The 18,509-nt window shown below is 49.1% G+C and overlaps 1 protein-coding gene across 5 annotated transcripts in view; it reads right to left on the bottom strand.

Annotated features, from left to right (window-relative positions):
- The window catches only part of MGAT5 (alpha-1,6-mannosylglycoprotein 6-beta-N-acetylglucosaminyltransferase), a 328,832-nt gene that overhangs the window by 8,405 nt on the left and 301,918 nt on the right, over positions 1-18,509 (bottom strand). For 4 of the 5 annotated variants that reach the window (XM_046658446.1, XM_046658445.1, XM_046658444.1 and 1 more), the window contains 2 exons: positions 15,926-16,000; positions 3,396-3,553 (listed from right to left, as the gene is read on the bottom strand). In XM_046658446.1, coding sequence (XP_046514402.1) covers positions 3,396-3,553; positions 15,926-16,000 — 233 coding nt within the window. Of the gene's footprint in view, positions 1-3,395; positions 3,554-8,600; positions 11,737-15,925; positions 16,001-18,509 lie in introns of those variants that run through there. The other variant, XM_046658448.1, reaches the window with a different exon arrangement.

Here is an 18,509-nt window from a genome sequence, read left to right as displayed (position 1 = left end):
AGCCGAGGCTGCGGCAGGGAAGCCAGCCCAGGGACAGTGCCTAAAGACCCCACAAAGCACTCCAGCAGCACATGTTCCGTGGAACCACGAGGCAGTTCCCTAAGGGGCACTTGAAACAGTGCTGTGGGCACCCAGAGCAGCCTTGATGTATTAGCATGCAGGTCCCTGTCCCACAGCGCTGGGCAGTCAGGTTGGCTACTCTGTCATCCTTGCTTAACTAGTGAGCAAGGTCATCAGAGAGGTGAGGTGACTTCCTTCCCCCATTCGCTGGAGTGCACCCTGAAACCAGACAGCCTCCACAGCCCAGCAATCCTCACCCCTACGCCCTCACCGATGGATGCCTTGCCTTTTCAGGGCGTGCCCGTGGCTGCTCCTGTGATGTCTGTCGCACACACGGAGGATGAAGGGATGGAAGCAGCCCCATGCACCTGCAGTCACGGCTTCCTCCTCCCTGCCCTGGAGTTCCTCCCCTCCCACTCACTCCAACCCTGCATCTGCCGGGTCCCCCCAGACTCCCGGGATCACTCTGACTCGGGGCCATCTCTCTTCTCTCAGACACCAAATTGCTCACATTCTAGCCTCTGTGGCTCAGACTTCCCTTTTTCACAAAGGAAACCCAAACTCTCATAATTTAATACTTTAGAAGAGACAACTTGAAAAAGGAAACAATGTTACAGGCTGGGTCTCACATTAACATGTGTCCCTGTTTATGGAGAGGACGTCGTCCCGACAGGGCCACGCCAGCATGGACTCCAGCTCCTCCCAGAGCCTCTGCCTTCCGGACACCCCAGCCCTGGTCTGGGTGGAGGATGGGTCTCACCTGAGTCATGCAGTCATGCACGCTCTGTGCATGGGAGAGTGTGGTCCCCTCTCTGTCACTGACGCCACACCCTGCACGAACAGGAGCTCAGAGCCCAGCTGCCTGATTCTCCCCGATTCAAGATGACAGCACGGGGTGCTCCACAGGGCTCGACTGATGTGATATCATTCACACAACAAGGACAGGTGGCTCTTCAAGGTTGTGGACTTCCAGAGACTGGAAGAACCAGGCCCCAAGTTGGAGAATAAAAAGCAGGACTGGCTTAGAGGAGCCATTCGCTGCTAACTGGCCATGAATATGGATGGGCCAGGGTTGCCCCATCCTGAGGAGGCCCTCAATGGCCTGCCGGAGAGCTGGGGTTTTACCACACTGTCAGGATTCACAGATGTAGGAACGAGATATTCAATAGGGCTCTTATGTTCAAAGAATTAATTTCAGGCAGTTTTATTGCAAAATTAGCATTCATTGCAGCCTCCTAGGAAGGAAACCCACATATCAACAGTGGCACAACCCCATGGCATAGGCCTGGCCCCAGGACAGCCCGACACCAAGGCCTTCTGCTCTCGTGGGCTCTGCATAGTATACAGGGCTGGACAGGGAGGCCAAGGAGGGGATTGACTTCCATGATCTCGGCCTGGCGACCTCAGGTCAACTCTGCTGCCTAAAGCTCTCTGGGAGAACGGGCTGTTGTGCCCTGTCTCCAGCACTGGCTGCACATTATCTCACCATCATCCAGGATGTCCTCATTTTATAGGTGAGAAAATTGATGGAACAGAGGAAACTGGCCCATTGGCTCCCCTTCCTTCCTTCCCCCCCACTCGCTGGACCGAGACCTCTGTCCCAGAGACAGGCTGGCTGTGTGGGGCCCTGTGCTGTCTCTGGGTATCACAGGACTCAGGCAGGAGGCCTGACTCCCGCCTGGCTGGGAAGGACCGCGCTGTTGAGGACTCCCACCTTGGGTTCTATTCTCGGGCTGCAGCTTCTCCTGTTTCCTCCCCCAGAGGTGGATGCAGGGTTGCATGTGGACACTTCTATGTCCACGGTCCCTAGTCCCTACCAGCGAGTACAGACTTCCGGTACAAACAGAGAGAGAAACTTGGGTTCTCAAAAAGTCACCTTGCTCCAGGAGCTGTTTGCAAAAGGAGTCAGTGGGAAGCCCCTCCTGGAACCCTAGAGTTCAGGATATGTGCTATGGAAATGGAGCCTTCTAGTACCATTTAGGCATTCCATAAATATCAGACCACCACCCCCTCTCACAAAGTTTCACTGGTCGCAGAGCAGGGTGCCACACTGACTCTCTTCTGGCCTGGCTTTTGTTGTGATGGTGGAGTCAAGGCAGCCTCTGAGCCTGGTCTTCACATAAAAGAACGGAAAGAAAATAGCATCTGCCGCATCCCTACTCAGGAGAGCTTTCCCACAGGTGCGATGCCAGAGGCCACACTCTCTCTCTAAAATGGGTGTAATCCCACACTGGAGATAAGAAGACTGACAGGCGGGACCAGGCCAGCTCACACCACCACACACGACCATAGCGGCCAAGCGCGCACTCTAACAGGATGTGAAGCCAGAATGGGGGACAGGCAAGCCACGAGCCCTAAGGCCACTCCATGCCTTAAACATCCTCTTCAAGACTGGGACCCTACCACTGCTCAACTGAATATCTAGGGGTGGGATAGCAAATCTCTTATGGGGAAATACCTACTTAGAGCAATTAAGGGGGGCTGGGAGGGGAGGCTAGGTAATTCAGCAATATGTGGCCCAGGGTGGGGAGTGATAAAAACTGGGAGCCGAGATTTAGCACTGACAGGGGTCATAAGTCAGGCCAGAAGAAATCTCACGTGGAAATTTGGGAACTCTAAATGCCAAACTTAAAATGCCAATGCAAAGGAAATGAATGACATCGTTAAAAGTTATGCGAGCACGAGGGAAAAAATTGCAGCAATACAGAGGCCCCTCCTGGGTGCAGCTCTGACCTGCAGTCCTGGTGCTACACTCACCTCCCTGCTAAGGGACCCAGCAGAGTGGGGCCTGCTCACGCCCCCTGCGATGCACCATGTTCCAGAGGTGCTGGAATAAAGTGCAAAAGGGGACAGAGGCTGCAGGAGGGGGAGGTGGCAATGGAATTGGCTGTGGGCAGTTCTGTGCCTGCTCCTTGCTGCTGGGGGCCGTCTGGGGACCTGGCTACTGTAAGGGGACCCTGGGGAGGGGGTTTGTCCATGCCTGTGGCTCTGTGTCCATCTCTGCTCCCACGGTTCCTCTGTGTAACATCAGCAAACTGCACATCTCCCACAGTCTCCAAGCCCAGAAACGGTTATTTATGTGAATACAACACCCCCAGTTGAATTCTAAATATATCAGCATGCCAGGTGACTTCACCTACGTAACAAGAAAAATGCTGGCCTCACTTTCTCTTTGCAGGGGGGTCATGCTGCAACCTCCTCCCCTTCCCAAATCTTTTCCCAACAGCCCACAAGCCTGGAAATGAAAACCTCGTCCCTCTCAACCCAACTCTAACCCAGAGGCCAGCTGGAGGCTGAGCCGCCCCCCCCCCCCCCCCCCCCCCCCCAGCACTTACTTTAGCATGTCCTTGTCCTTGTTGAGGTGCTGGAAGAAAGATGGCTCACAGATGAGCTGGTTCTCCTGGCACACCTGCTTGCAGGACTGGCCTGGCTCAGCAAACTTCACCTGCAGGGCACTGAGGGGCGGCCACATCACCTGCCCGTGGCAGAAGTCCTAGAATGACAACGAAGCCATCAGCCCAGGGAGCAAGGATGCAATTGGGGATTCAGAGCCTGTCAAGCAGGCCTGCCAAGGGGAGGCACCCCACTGTGAGAGAGCAGCAAAGGGGAGAAGTTGGGAACCAGACAGATTTGCATTGGAACTGGGCTCCCATAGAACACGTCCTTCAGCCAGTCTTTGCCTCTCTACCCACCAGCTTCCCTAATTGTGAAAGGGGGACAACAACAGCATCTCCCACCCCGGTTCAAGGCCAAGAGGTAACACACATCAGGTGCACAGCATCCTGCCTGCAGGAACGGTGGCTATTCATTATTATTACCATCAACAATTACTCAATCCAGCTATTTAAAGCCCCCGCCCTCGAAGGCCCATCTCTAGGCCCAGCTTCACCAGCTGTTCTGCTCCCTTGCTCTAATTCCAAAGACATTTTCAGTATCTACCTAACTTGGCAGTTACCTAATACGACACCTTTTAGTGAGCACTAGTTTCAACTTTGCAAAGCAAAGGAGCAGAGCCGGGAGCCTGCAGACTCGGGCCAGAGAACCCATCACGGGGTCAGGGCCTCAGCAGGTGCTCAGGGCTTGTTGGTTGAAAACAATTACAACGCTGCTGCACAATTCAACAGCTAGAGAAACTGTCTGAGGACAAGCGTGACAGGAGGTGAAGAACCCGGTACCCGCTGCAAAGACAGCCGCCCCCCAGCTCGGAAGGTGGAGGGGTGCTCAGGATGGGGCAGGACCAACCATGCTGGGGTCTGGAAGGAGTGAAGGAAACGAGCACGACCGAGGAAGACATGGGCCAGGCAGAGGGAAGGGACCTGTGCAGCACGATGAACGACGGCCTGGGCAGTGAGAAGAATGATGGAGTGGGGCGGGGGAAAGGCAGGGGAGGAGCAGGACGCTTTCCCTGCCCTGGGCCCTCAGCTGTCATTTCAGCTGGCCCGAAGCAAGCCCAAGCAGGCCCGAGTGGTGGGGACTCATGCACCCCCAGCACCAGAGTGTGTTCTCTTGAACCTTGGCACAGAAGCCCACAAAATTCCCCCGAATCCCTGGGCTGCTCAACCCGTGGAAGGTGCTGTCTGTTGCCAGAACTGAGAGCCATGCGTAAGTCCTCTGGGGGCGTGCTGGCCCTGAGGCGTGTCCACCAGTGGTGGTCAGGATCCTGGGCTCTGAATCCCACTTGTAGGAATTCACCCGATGGACATACAGGGACACGCGGTGCAAAGAAACCTACACAGGACACAAAGTGTCACAGCAGTATTGTTAGAACAGAAGCAAAAGGCCTGACACAATCTAAAGGTTGAATTTAAACAGCTAGCTGTTTAAATACAAACAATACCAAAAAATGCAACAAGTGTGCACCAGCTGACATCTCCGGGACATACTGAGAAGGGAAAGCAGCAGAGTGAAGGGGGTGTCTAGTGTGTTTCCATTTCTGTCGAGCACTGCGGCAGGAGACAAAAAGATACACACACACGTGCATTGCTCCCGGACGAATCTCTGGCTGGCGTGGGCACTGCTGAGAAGGGGAAGGAGTAACAGGGTCGGGCGTGGTAAGGAAATTTACTTTTCAATGTAAGTCCTTCCAGAATATTTTATTTTTCCTCCTGTTTCCTTTCCTCACTCTGTGTAGACAAGGAGCTGATGAACAATCCCAGGGTCGGGGCTTCCAGAACTGCCGCATGTGCCCAGAGGAAGCGTTTCGCGCCCCACCCTGCTGGTCATGTGGAGCGATGCTAAAGGAGGGCCTGGCACTGCCGCGTCCCTTAGCAGCGAGGTGGGGGCAGCCTGGGAATGCAGGCCAGGCTGCATCCAGGAGGGGCCTTTTGTATTGATTGCATTTTTGTTTTTAAACCATGCTTGTTTACTTTTAGCGAGCAAAAGAAATCAGAAAAGAACACAGCTGAGGGTATACCCTGCCTTTCCCTTTTAGTGGCCGTGAACCTTTGGGCAAAACACGTAATGTTCTGAAGCCTCAGTTTCCTCATCAGAAAAACGAAGACGATGATACTGACGATTTCTACAGCTCGTTTCTCCCTCCTCCTTCCTGAAGGAGGCGATGCTGTTACACGCTGAGAAAGGCAGCAGGCAGGCAGTGAGCACTCATTGCTAGCCTCTGTTCTAGGCCCCCTCACATCCAGGATCTAGACCCCGTCAAGTAAGGCTAACCCCGCGTGCTCCTCCACATCAAGCGATCCTATGATGAAGGACGCGGCCGCTTGAGCCTGAGCGGGTTTGGTGGTTAAGCAGCAGAAATCCACCACTGCGTGGTGGTTGGGAAATGTAGAACCTGCATCCTATAAGCTGAAGACAGGAGATTCCAGAAGGGTCTCATAATTCAGAGATGATAGAAATACACTGGTTTATTTAAAGATATTAAGGTCCGGCGTAATAGTCTGAAAGTGATGTATGGTGGTTGGGTGGGCAGAGTGTCCTACCTCACAGCTCTGGGCACCACCAGAGACGGACAATTCACTGGGCTGAAGACCCTTATCTGACTCCTCGATTCATGCTGATCCTAAGCACAATCCACACGCTTGCTAAGCCTCAGGCAGCACAGTGACGCTGGCCTGGATGCTGTTACTAAGGGTGACGGCATGGACCCGGGGTCCCCTGAGAAGGAACACAGTGTTCACCGGTGGCTGTCACTCTCTTATTTGGCAGTATATGGAAACTTACTGGCTGGCCTTTGATGCTCTGTCCATCCCACAAGAATGGCCATCATCAAACAGGAAGAAGGAGAACACGCAGTGATGAGGTCAGTTCTTGCTGATCAGAGCCGAGTGAGTGCATGGATGTTTGGAAAACGTTAAGTGTTGCTTTGTTGTTTGTTTTTCTGGCTGGCTAATGCAAGCAACTTTGTTTATAATTCTCAAGGCCCAATCTCATAACTTCTACAGCCTTTAAATATTATAATAGATTTTAAATCCAATGTACACCAAAGCCTACTGTGCGACTGTACAGAACAGGCAAACCACCAGGAATCCAGACCAGATCATGCCGTCTAGCTCACTGGAAGCCAAGTGAGAGATCTCCTCTCTGTGCCTCTACGACTTAGCTTGGCCCAACCCTGGATTAGGCTGGGGAACTGGAAACCCATGTTGAAGGCTCAAATTCTCGCTTTTATAGCTTGTAAAAATAATCATAGAATGTCTCTCCTTATAGGACACCTACAGGCAGTTAGAGCTGAGGGCCATATCTCTACACTTGCTGAGTCTGAGAGGCCCTACGGAGCCCAGCACTTCGTCCCGAGCAGGGCAAGATGGCACCATGAGGTCTACACAAAGGGGAGTGCCCTCAAAGCTCACTGCAGGGTGGATCTGCCCATTTGATCATTTCTCAGTAAACCACAGCAGCCGACATCTTTGAAGTTCCCTTCATGAGGTGAGCTTAGCTAAATTTCACAGAACTCTGGTGCTCCAGGCACCCTTGCTCATGGCTCACCAGGAGCTGGTCTGGCATCCTCTCAGTAGTCTGTTACGGGAGCCAGTAGGATCGGGAATAGTAAAAATGGCAGAACTTCTTAAGACTTGGTGAACCATCTGGAAAGTCTGAAGGTGATAAAACTGAACAGAGGGAGGCCTGAAGGTGTCCCCACGACACCAGATACGGCAGGAGGGAGCGCGAGGATCTGGGGTATTATTCTAGCCCCAGCTGGGGGTCTTCACCACTGTCCCTCAAGCTCTCGCTGCCAGCTTTCACATCTAAATTGAGATAATATCATTTGTCCTTCAGTCCTTATATAGTTCCTGTGAGATAAAATGAGTTGACTCCTAAGAAGGTGCCTTGACATGTTAAAGATCATATTCCAAGGCAGCCAAGTAGCTGCCAGGGTCCAGAGGCAAAAGTTGAGTGGCCTGAATTACACACGACAGTCGCTCACAAGAACCATCTCTTTGCCCAGCTGCTTGCAGGACACAACTGAAACGGCAGCCCTGTCATAAGTCTCTCCTCACCCCTAGGGGCAAGCTCGGGAAGGCTGGGGGGGTCTTCTTTTTCATGCAACCTCGGCATAGGCGAACATGGCAATGCCAACTTGTCGTGTCTCCTGCTATAAGCACTCATTCTTTTTTTCATCAACAAATACTTGCTAAGAAGCAGAAAACATAAGGGTTCGGAGCCTGGACTGCCTGGGTTTGACTCTCAGCTCCTCCATTTACTAGCTGAGTGATCTTGGCTACTTACACGATCTTTCTTTGCCTCAGTTTCCTCAACTGTAAAATGAAGAAAATATCAACTGCTACTTCATAGAGCTGTTGAGGGGATTAAGATAATGATAGTGTGTAAAGTGCCCAGAAAAGTGCCAGATATAAATAACATGATCTATAAGTTGGCTGTTACTGTTCCTATGTGCAAGGGACTTTTCTAGGCTCTTGGGGGTGACTTGGTGACAAAAGGGAACCAAAACCCCTGCCTTCATAGAGCTTATAATCAGTGAGGAAGACAGAAAAACAAAAGAAATAAATCCTTAAAAGGTGGTAAGTGCTCTAGAAAAGAACGAAGTGAGGAAAAGGGGTTAAGACAGTTGGGGGAGAGGGCGTCCAGAGACGGTGTCATTGAGAAGGTGACATTTGAGAAAAGACCTGAGGAAGTAAAGGGGTGAGCCACGCGAGTCACAGGGAAGAAGACTCCGTGCAGAGGAAAACTCAGCTCAGAGGCTCTGACGACAGAGCGAGCGTGTCTAGCAGGTTCCAGGAGGAGCAGGGAGCTAGCTGTGTGTCGCTCGAGCAGAGGACGTGTGATGGGGACTGGAAGGAGGAGAATATGGGGTCTGGGAGGTCTAGGAGTCAGTGCATGCAGCTTTGGGGGCCCAAGTAAAGCTCTGGCTTTTCCTTGGAGTGGGAGGGGGGCCCCTGCAGCGTTCTGGGCAGAGGAGCAAGAGGATCTGCTGTGCTGAGAAGAGACGGCAGGAGGAGAAGCAGAGACAGTCAGGAAGCTAGGCAACAGTGCAGGACAGAGAGAATGGCCTCGGACCAGACCCAGGCATCTTAGTTCCACAAACCTCCGTGAAACACTCACATCGTACGTTGGCTTCGAAGGTGTTTTGATTCATCCATTCAAAACTTTACAAATGACTGTTAAAGTCTGTGTTGGAAATATGAACATGAATGAGACTGTCTCTAGGCTCAAAGGCTCAGCGCACGGTCTAGTAAAGAGAGGCTGACATTTCAAAAATTATAGAAAAGAACAAAACAGACATCCAAACAGGATGTAAGGGCCACTTAGAAGGGGAAAATAATTAACTGTGTAGGGAGGGGAAGCATGATAGTGGTAGCAATCAGAGAAGGTTTCCAGGAAATAGGGTCTTTTAGGCAGGATTTTGTAGGCTGAATAGGAGTTAGTGGCTTATCACAAACATAGTGCTTTGCAGATAATTGGTGCTCAATAAAGAGCTATTGAACTGAATGGTTTTGGCATCCTGGGGCTCTGACAGTAGTATAAGCAGAAAAGGACAATATTCTAACCCAGAGAGGCTTTATACAGCCAGAGTGAGAGAAAGAGTAAATTCCAATCTCATTAACAAGCCCACTTAGAACACAGAACGTCTACATTCCTCTCTAGCAATGATTTTAACCAGTCACCAAACTTCCCTGAATTTGCTTGACTATTCTAAAATTTTCATGCAGTAACTGTAATAAGAAAGGTTTATTAAGCAACAAATTTATAGGAAAAAGCACTGTTCTGAACAAATGAATACAACCGTGAAGAAGTAAGAATGCTGCCTTTGTGACAAAGGCTAAGCAATAGCATGAAAAAAAATTCACAGAAGTACCAAAAGAGCCAGAGAAGATAGGGTGTGGGCCGCTCCCGGGAGAGAAGCACTGGGTGCAGGGGCTGGCTTGTCCCTCCCTCTTGGTTGTACATGATGGGATCTTTTCCACAAACTCTCTACCCCCACCCAGTCCCGGCCAAACCTTTAAGAGTTATGACACCCACAACACATGAGGCCAAATGGATTTCTGCAGAAACTCACATTACCTGGAACCAGGAACACAGGTTCAGATACAGGGTCTGGAGGAAGTAAGGTCAGGAATTTGCAAAAAAAAAAAAGGTGGGGAGGGAGGCATGTTCTAGGCCATCAAATTGGGGTTTGGGCTAATTTCAGCTACTTGAGAGGTAAGGGAAACACTTGTTATTTACGTCATAGCTGGGAAATCCAGGCTTTGGCACAGAAAAAGTGTTCAATAAAGAGTGACTGGCTGGATCAAACACATTTCAGTTGCTTGTTGGTGCCCACCGTCCTCAGCCTGTGTTGCCCTCAAAAGAAGTGGCCTCAGTCCACTGGGTGGCCCCTGGGGCTGGTTCCCAGCAGAGGGTGTGAATTTGTGTTTCCACAAGGGCCACAGACAAGGTGGCTGTGAAGCCGGATGCAGCGACTCATGCCCATGGATCTCTCTACACATGCAAATAAACGAGTCAACACGCTCACTGCTGAAAGAGCCAAATATAAACCTCCTGCATTCCACCCTCTTCCACTGGAGTCTACCCAGGAGAAATGAAAACATATGCCCATACGCATGTGATTGTTCATGGCAGCGCTCTTCACAAGAGCCCAAAGGTGGAAACGCCCCAAATCTCCATCAGCTGGTGAACGGATAAACCAACTGTGGTATATTCGTCCAATGGAATACAATTTAGAATAAAAGAACGAATGAGGACTGATACATACTACAATGTGCACGAACCTCACAAACATTATGCTGAGTGAAAGAAGCCAGAAATCTCCCAGAAAACGCAAATCTACAGAGACAGACCACGGATCAGTGTTTTCCTGGGGCAGGGAGCAAGGGGTGACTGCAAACAGGCTCAAACAAGCTTTTTGGGGTGATGAAAATGTTATAAAACTAGATTGTGGCTGTAATTGCACAACTCTACCAATGTGCAAAAAACCCTTGAATTGTACTCTTACATGGAGTCAATTTTATGGTCTGTAAATTACATCTCAATGAAGCTGTTTAAAACACACATTTTGGTGGGTTTCTGGGCTCCTGCAGCAAGTAGCAAAGGATTTCAGAGGACCTAGTCTGAGCCAGGTACTGTTTTTAGCTCCAAGATGTATTGATCTGTTCATTCCTCCACCAACCCTATGGGGTAGGTGGTATTATGCCCATTGCACTAAAGAGGAAACAGCACGGAGAAGTTAAGGAACCTTGCCCAAGGTCACAGAGAGAGTGGGAGCAGAGCTAGGTCGTCAACCCGACAGTCAGACTCCAGGGTCCAGCACTTAATCATCACCCGCCCAGTCTCCCCGGGATCAGGAATGGCAAACAGCAGCTGTTGATTTTTCCAAAGAGCAAACATTCCCCAAGCTAGCGCCAACCTTCTCCCCTTCCCAATTCCTCTTCCTCTTTCCCTGAAACCTGTCACCTCGAGCACTCCCCCACCCTGGTCTATCCAGATGGACTCCCAGGCTTGTCCTCGCATCTACAACACTCCTAGGAAGTTCAGATTTCCCAGGAGCTGAAGCTCGTGGTTCCACAGCAGCTCCTGGAGCTGTTAACTCTTTATTCCCCTCCCTATCTCCAGAATGCTTATTACATGAATCACAGAGCTCTTTGCTAAATAATCTGAGCACCATCACCCTGTATATTTACAGGGTCTTTATAGGGAGCAGCAAATAGAATTGAAGAGCCTATGTATGGTTCCCAGAAATCAATCTGAACATTGCCCTTCCTTCAAAAGAAACTGCTGTGCTCTCTGGTCTGAGGCAAATATCCAAATCTTTTCCAAGAAATGCATAATGAGAACCGTAACAAGCCCAGATGCTCTGGGGTTAGGGAAGAGCGGCCTCTTGATCTTAGATTACAAGGGATTTTTGCCTTGGCACCAACTCCCCCACTGCTGGAGAGAGCTCCTCTTCTGGAGAGCTGATTTAAAAGAGCGTGCAATCCAAATCAACACTGTTAGTACAGTAAAGCGGGCGCGTTAAGGGGAAAAAGCACATGGCTTTCCTGAAGCCAGGATTCGTTCCCACTGGGTGCTCCTGCCCAGGTGGCTGGGTGTGAGGTAGGTATCCTGCTGTCAACTGCTCCACTGGACACTGAAGCCTGGGGCCTTCTCAGCTGCGGTCCATTGGCTTCCTCTGGCTCCTCTGCCCTGGCGGAGCGTGATGGACAACCTTGAAACGGTTCCAGGATAAAAGCTTCCTTGCTCCTCTCGCAGATCACATGGAGGACTCTGAAGGCGGAGATCAGCCTAATTAGGGCTCCTCCTAGCTCAAGGGATGGGAAGCCTGGGCTGGCGCCTCCTCTTTGGAGCTCGAGCCTGTTCTGTTCATACCAGAAAGACTTCTCTCTCCAGTCTCATTGCTCTTTGAAGACATTCTTCTGCCTGCAAAAACACTGAACACCCCAAGCTCTAAAATACTGGGACCTAGAGTTGACCATTAGATGGAGAAGACCCAATCTGTGAACCAATAGGGTCTTGGCTTCCCATCTTCCCTCTGGAGTTGGGGAACATTATGACTTCCATAGGACCCTCCCCAGATGCTTCGGATAAACTCAAAATAGGCCCCCTTATTGCTCATTTAGGAGCACTGAGAGAACGTTTAATAAGAAAGGGAGCATTTAATAAGAAAGGTCCAAACACAAGATTCCAAGAACAATTGTTCTAAAATGCCAATCTGACAGCATCAGTGCCTCTCATCCTGTGCTAAAACCTTTCTTTAGCTTCCCGTTGTTGCCGAATCAAACACGAATTTTCAGCTGAGCCTCAGCAACTTTTTTCTTTTTTTTAAAGATTGGCACCTGAGCTAACATCTGTTGCCAATCTTTTTTCTTTCTCCCCAAAGCCCCCGAGTACACAGCTGTAGTACAGGTGTAGGTCCTTCTGGTTGTCCCACGTGGGCCGCTGCCTCAGCATGGCTTGATGAGCGGTACTAGGTTCACGCCCAGGATACGAATGGGCGAAACCCTGGGCTGCTGAAGCAGAGTACGCAACTTAACCACTCGGCCACTGGGCTGGCCCCTCAGCGTCTTTTTCTGATCTGTCTCTTCCACTAGACTCATCTGTCACATGGCCTCTCTTCAGTCACAGGTAGACTTCCAATAACTCACCACAATTTCTCTTTTTTCCCAGGTCTTGCATCTTCACATGTACGGTCTTCCCCACAGGCCCAGTTTGCCTTCAGGACTCATCTACTCATCTTGCAAAATGAGTCAAATCCGGGGCTGGCCCCGTGGCCGAGTGGTTAAGTTCGTGCGCTCCGCTGCAGGCGGCCCAGTGTTTCGTTGGTTCGAATCCTGGACGCGGACATGGCACTGCTCATTAAACCACGCTGAGGCAGCGTCCCACATGCCACAACTAGAAGGACACACAACAAAGAATATGCAACTATGTGCTGGGGGGCTTTGGGGAGAAAAAGGAAAAAATAAAATCTTTAAAAAAAAAAATGAGTCAAATCTTACAGATAAGACTCTCCTCGTCTTTTCCTGCTCCCCACTCTGCAGGCTGAGTTATGCCATCATAAGCATCCTAGTTATATCACTGTCACAGGGCATAATCTAGAGCAGTGGCATTGCCTGGGGACTTGACTGGCTTCTTTGTGAAACATGAAGCTACCTCAGGACAGGGGCTCATCCTTCGACGTCTCCCCTACCCACGATTCCTAGTGTCCTAGTGTCCCACAGCACATTTCCGCGGACAAATATTTACAGATTATATGAATGAATAAATAATAGCAAGCAAAAAAGAACGCTCTGGATTTCTGTGAACTGCAGAGCTCTGTACAAAAGTCCGTGTCCAGGAGGTAGAGTGAAAGGGCAGTTTTATTAGCATCTTTTCCAGAAGACAGTTTAGTGACATGTTTTCCAAATCATAAGGTCCAAAATGAGCTTCCTGGTTCCTGCTACACATGAATAAAAGTGCACACACTCACTCATTCATTTGTTCATTCCTTCAAGTCACAGTTACTATGCACCTACTGTGTGCCAGGAGGGGGCTAGGCACTTGGGATACAGAGGTGGCCAGGCTGGGCGTGGCCCTGCATTATGGAGCATTTAGTGAGGTCTATTTGGGGAGCGGGACCCTCCTGTTTGAAAGGCAGCCTAGTCACAGATTTACAGAGAACAGGCCAGATGAGAACTTTTAAAGACTGGCTGGGATTCAAGTCTTAGGGAAGAAAGAAAGAAAAGCCTTCAAATAAACTTGATAAAGAGTCCTTTTACACGTGGTGGTGAGTGACTATTTTCCCTGAGAGGAAGTAGAGACAGGAAAGGACAAAGTAGGTTTCAGAAGCAGCTGCCGGGATCCCGGGAAAATCTCAGACAGCTTCCCGTGAAGGTGGGAAGAGCTGCAAGGTCCTAAAACGCACTGCCAGAGGTGGCCGCTGCAGCACCTCTCTGCGCCTTCAGGAAGAACCAGCACCTCCTGGAGGTAAAAAAGATGGGAAGTATGCCGCTTGGCCACGCCACCACTGAGGCCCCAGCCTTGACATTGCTACAGGCCTGGGCACAGACCAAGCCAGCATCAACCTCGATTCCACGACATGTCAGTCCCATGACTGTATTCCCCAGAGAATGGAGTTATTACTGTCACCTCCCAGGATTACCGTGAGGAGTAAACGAGATTATGCCCTGTGATGGGCTGGGTACACGTTGGCATAAATGGTTGCTAGAGTTAGGATGATGATTCTGTCATTCTTAATTTAGGGGTCAAAAACTGAATGAGGTAATGATTCACAAGTTTAGTTCTCATGGTAAAGTCTAACGAGTAATATTGTACAGTATATTATATAATAATATAACATGCTTATATAAGAATATATAATATAATGATAAAATATAATACATTAAGTGATCAACAGCATAGTTTGCATTTATTAAGCAGTGTGCCAGCTCTGTTCTAAGCACTTCCTATGTACCAGCTCATTTAATCCTCACACCAGCCCTGTGAGGGTCTATTATTACCCTTATTTTACAGGGAAGGATACTAAGGCATAGAGAGTAACACGTCCAAGTTATAGATCCAGAGAGTCATGCGGGTGTGATGAAGCCAGGTGGCTGGGCTGCAGAGCATGCCCTCCTGCCACTAAGAAACACCCAGAATATCAGATCCGCCACCCTGAAACCTGTGCCCCGGCTCTCCCTCTCCAGCAGCTGCACCCAGGACTGTCCACTGCTCTCCACAGTCTGTCACCTCAAATCTTTCCCTTTGAAACCTACCTTGGACCGACTCTACAATCTACGCCTACTTACATTTTCAACATACTGTTTCTATTTTCAGCCCGCACAATCCTCATCCCCTATTGTGTAAAGATCTCTTGATCACCCCAAGACACTCTGCTCTGCTCTTTAAGAGGAGCCCCTTATTTCTGGAATCTGGTCAAGGAGTTCACACTCCCGAAACCATGGGGGTTCTGAATCTGTCTGTTTTTAGCTCTGGGTTGCTTTTGAAGCCTAAGGAATTAAAACATTATAAAATGATGGCAATGACACTATTGGCCTTTACTGCTATGAGCGCAAGCCAGAGTTTCCAACCTCTGTTGGGGGTGGTGAGACCCCTGGAGCCCTCCTCTGCTTTGGGACTGAAGTCCTGCTTTTTATCTAAGTATATGTTTCATATACTTAGGTTTCATGTAAAGTTGCATTTGAAAAGGGGTCCTGTTTTAAAAGATGTTTGAAAGCCACTAAAAAGTCCTAACATATCTGGAATTATGGAACTTATAAAGGACTGCTTAGAAACCACTGGTTTCAGTTCTTGCCTTTTTCAAACTTTTTTTTCCTTTAGGAAGATTAGTCCTGAGCTAACATCCGCTGCCAATCCTCCTCTTTTTGCTGAGGAAGATTAGCCCTGAGCTAACATCCGTGCCCATCTTCCTCTGCTTTATACGTGGGATGCCTGCCACAGCATGGCTTGAGAAGCGGTGAACAGGTCTGTGCCCAGGATCCAAACCTGCAAACCCCAGGCTGCTGAGGCGGAACATGTGAACTTAACACTGCACCCCCGGGCTGGCCCCAGTCCTCGCCGTTTTTAGGGTGAGAAATGAAGATGAGGCAGGACCAGAGAGCCGCCGCTCTGTCCCTCTCCCCACCCAAGTCTTTCTGATGCTCCTCAGAACCCATTCAGGGCACAGGTCTGATGGTCAAGGAGGTCTGCATCTTGACCATCCAGTCTCTCCCATTTTAAGTTTCCATTTGACCTTCTGCCATCATAAAGAATATTCTTACCCCAAGGAGAGATTGACTCCCTTGGATGACCAAGACAGGGCATACTTTAAAATTTCAACAAGGCATTATCAGCTTCTGGAGCCTTCCAAAGCAAGAAAACAACGAAGAAACATGATGAGCTCTTAACTGTTCACAAGAGCCCTCTGGGGTAACAGGAAGCAGGACACGGCAAAGACAGATGAACTTCCGAAGAGCCTCACCTGTTTTTCAATGAAAGCATTGATTCTCTGCAACATCCCCTCACATGTGAATTCATATGGCATGTACGGCTCAATCTGCGGAGACAGAACACAGTAACATGAAAGAGGAGGACGCAGGATATGCCACACTTACCTAGTCCTCCACTGACTCATTCACACTCAGGTGCCAACACCTGCAGGCAGCCTCGAGGGGGGCTAAGACTATGAACTTGGATGTCAACAGACTTGGGTTCACAGCCTCACTCGGCTCCTTACTAGCTGTGGGACCCTGAGCAAATTACCTACCATTTCTGAGCCTCAATTCTTCATGTATAAAATGGGGATAAGAAAAACCCACCTCTTTTAAGCTGTGGTGAAGATTAAATGGAAAAAAACCCAGGGTACAGTGCCTAGTTCAGTGTCTAGCACATAGTGGGTATTCAACAAAAGGTGAGGAGTATCACTTGTTAGAAGGTGAGCTCCATGGGGCAGGGTCTATGGCTGCTGGGTCATCTCTACATCCCAGTGCTGGACAGTGTGACACGCAGGAACTTAGCAAGTCTCTGTTGAATGAATGCATGCTTCCTAGGCTGAGAAAGGCACATGATCAGTGGTTTGAGGACCCGTGATGGTGACAAAAGCATCGGTCTGTTTCAGTAGGTGAGGTTAGCATGTACCCAAAGAACTCATGGTGCAAAAACAGAGGAATAAACTACACAAGGAGTTTAGCTAGAGGCTCTTTGGAGGCTAGAAGGTCAAAGCAGACTTCTGCTCATGCTGGGCTTCTAAGGCCAGCTATGGATCTAGCAAGCCAAGACTGAGGGGTCTGAGATGTGGAAGATGTTCCAGGTGGAGAAAGTAGTGGGAAATTAGACACAAAAGAAGGACAGCAGGAGGGAAGACTTCGGGATCATGGAGGCTGGTGAGACAAGGCTGGAAAGAGGGTCACTGGATTTCCACAAAAAGATTTCTACACTAAGGAGCCTACACTTTATTTGAGGGTAGCAGGAAACCCTAGAAGGTGCTTCACTGGGGTGGGAGAGGCAATCTGATCAATATATTGTGACACCTGAGGCAAGGGGAGGAAATGAGGGTTTGATCTCTGCTGTATGGTGTCTCAGCCAACACCATGAGCTATGAGGCCTGTTTTTGGGGCAGCCAGCTAACACTACTAATTTGAAATGGAAATTTCATGTGGGATAAAATTACCAGCAATGCAGTCTGTTACAGCTTCAGAGAGCCCAAAAGCACTTCTCAGCAAGAGGATAGAAGGGTACATTCACCATCTCCCTCTCAAGTCTACTCTTGCCTATCTCAAATCTACAGAGCGGAGAAATGGACAAAACACCTATGAGTTTAAACCTGCTGAAAACGGGACAATTGACAGAGAAGGTATCCTTCTGTGGATAGCCAAGAAGTTGGTCTCAAGGTATCTTCCTTCTTTTCTGTGTGTGTTGACTCACACATTACATTTGAAGTCTTCTTCAACCATGACTGTTAATTCCATACCATATCTTCAAATGCACAATTAGATGGTGCATCACACAGGTTGAATCTCAGTCATCCTTGCCCACATCCATCCAGAGAAGCCGAAAGAGGCTAAGCCATAAGCATTACAATATCAGGGCAGGACTATTCTGCAAGAACAGAATCTTGTCCCTAGACAGTTCATCTCAGAAAAGCTCAATACGTTGAAAAACTAACTTCCATGTCCCAAGCTTGCTCCTTTTCATCTCAAGCTTTTACACTTGCTGTGCCCTCTCTGATCCAGATGTAGCCTTTCATGCCAAATGTAAAATTTTTCTTTTAAAGGATATTTATTTACTCAATCTGTGGGTGATTCCAGAAGCTTTCTATAACTGGCCTAGAGATACGTCTCCCTGCAAAGGTTCACAGAAGGAACAAAAAGAAGCAACAACAGAAGACTTGGCATATTGGGCTCATTTATAAGGGAACAAGTAGAATTTCTAGAGTGAAATAAACATCACTGGCCATCTGTCGTGAGATCAACAGATCCAGTTATGTGGTGGGAAGCAGGCTGAATATTTGAGGGCCAGTCCTACAACCTACTTCAAAGGGCATCCATTAGAAGTGGATGAATTAAAACAAAGGGCTCAATGCAATAAATACAGAAAAATGGCTCTTCCTGTGTCCTTCTACGAACCAAACTGAGCTTAACCAAAGGGATGCTGACTCATTAATTGTTCTGTGGCCAGTTCACTGTTTTAAAGTATATGGAGCCAAACAATTTTCCTATAAAGGAAATACAAAACAAGGAAACTGTATTCTTAATCCACCTCTGCCTGTGAGTTCCACTAGCCCTTCTGCTGTAGACGGGAACAGGGCCCTCTGTGTGGGAAAGCTCTGCAGACGCCTGGCTTTAGGGATAAAGAGCACCAGAAAGCCTCAGATGTAGGAGTTGTTGCACACATTGGGGGTGTGTATGTGATAGTTTTCTGCATGACAGTCCTTCAGGAACAGCCAAAGGTTCTTTAGGGGATGGAATAAAAGGAATGTTGAAACCACATCCAGTCACTGAGAAACCCAAGTCGGGCCAGTCGTGGAGAAGCAGGAGGAGTGTTCTTGGTCATCCTGCTTTGTGGAA

This window comes from Equus quagga, chromosome 4, assembly GCF_021613505.1.
Source record: "Equus quagga isolate Etosha38 chromosome 4, UCLA_HA_Equagga_1.0, whole genome shotgun sequence".
Taxonomy (NCBI): domain Eukaryota; kingdom Metazoa; phylum Chordata; class Mammalia; order Perissodactyla; family Equidae; genus Equus; species Equus quagga.
Note: the sequence above shows the minus strand (reverse complement) of the source record. Positions and strands in the feature narration are given on the sequence as shown.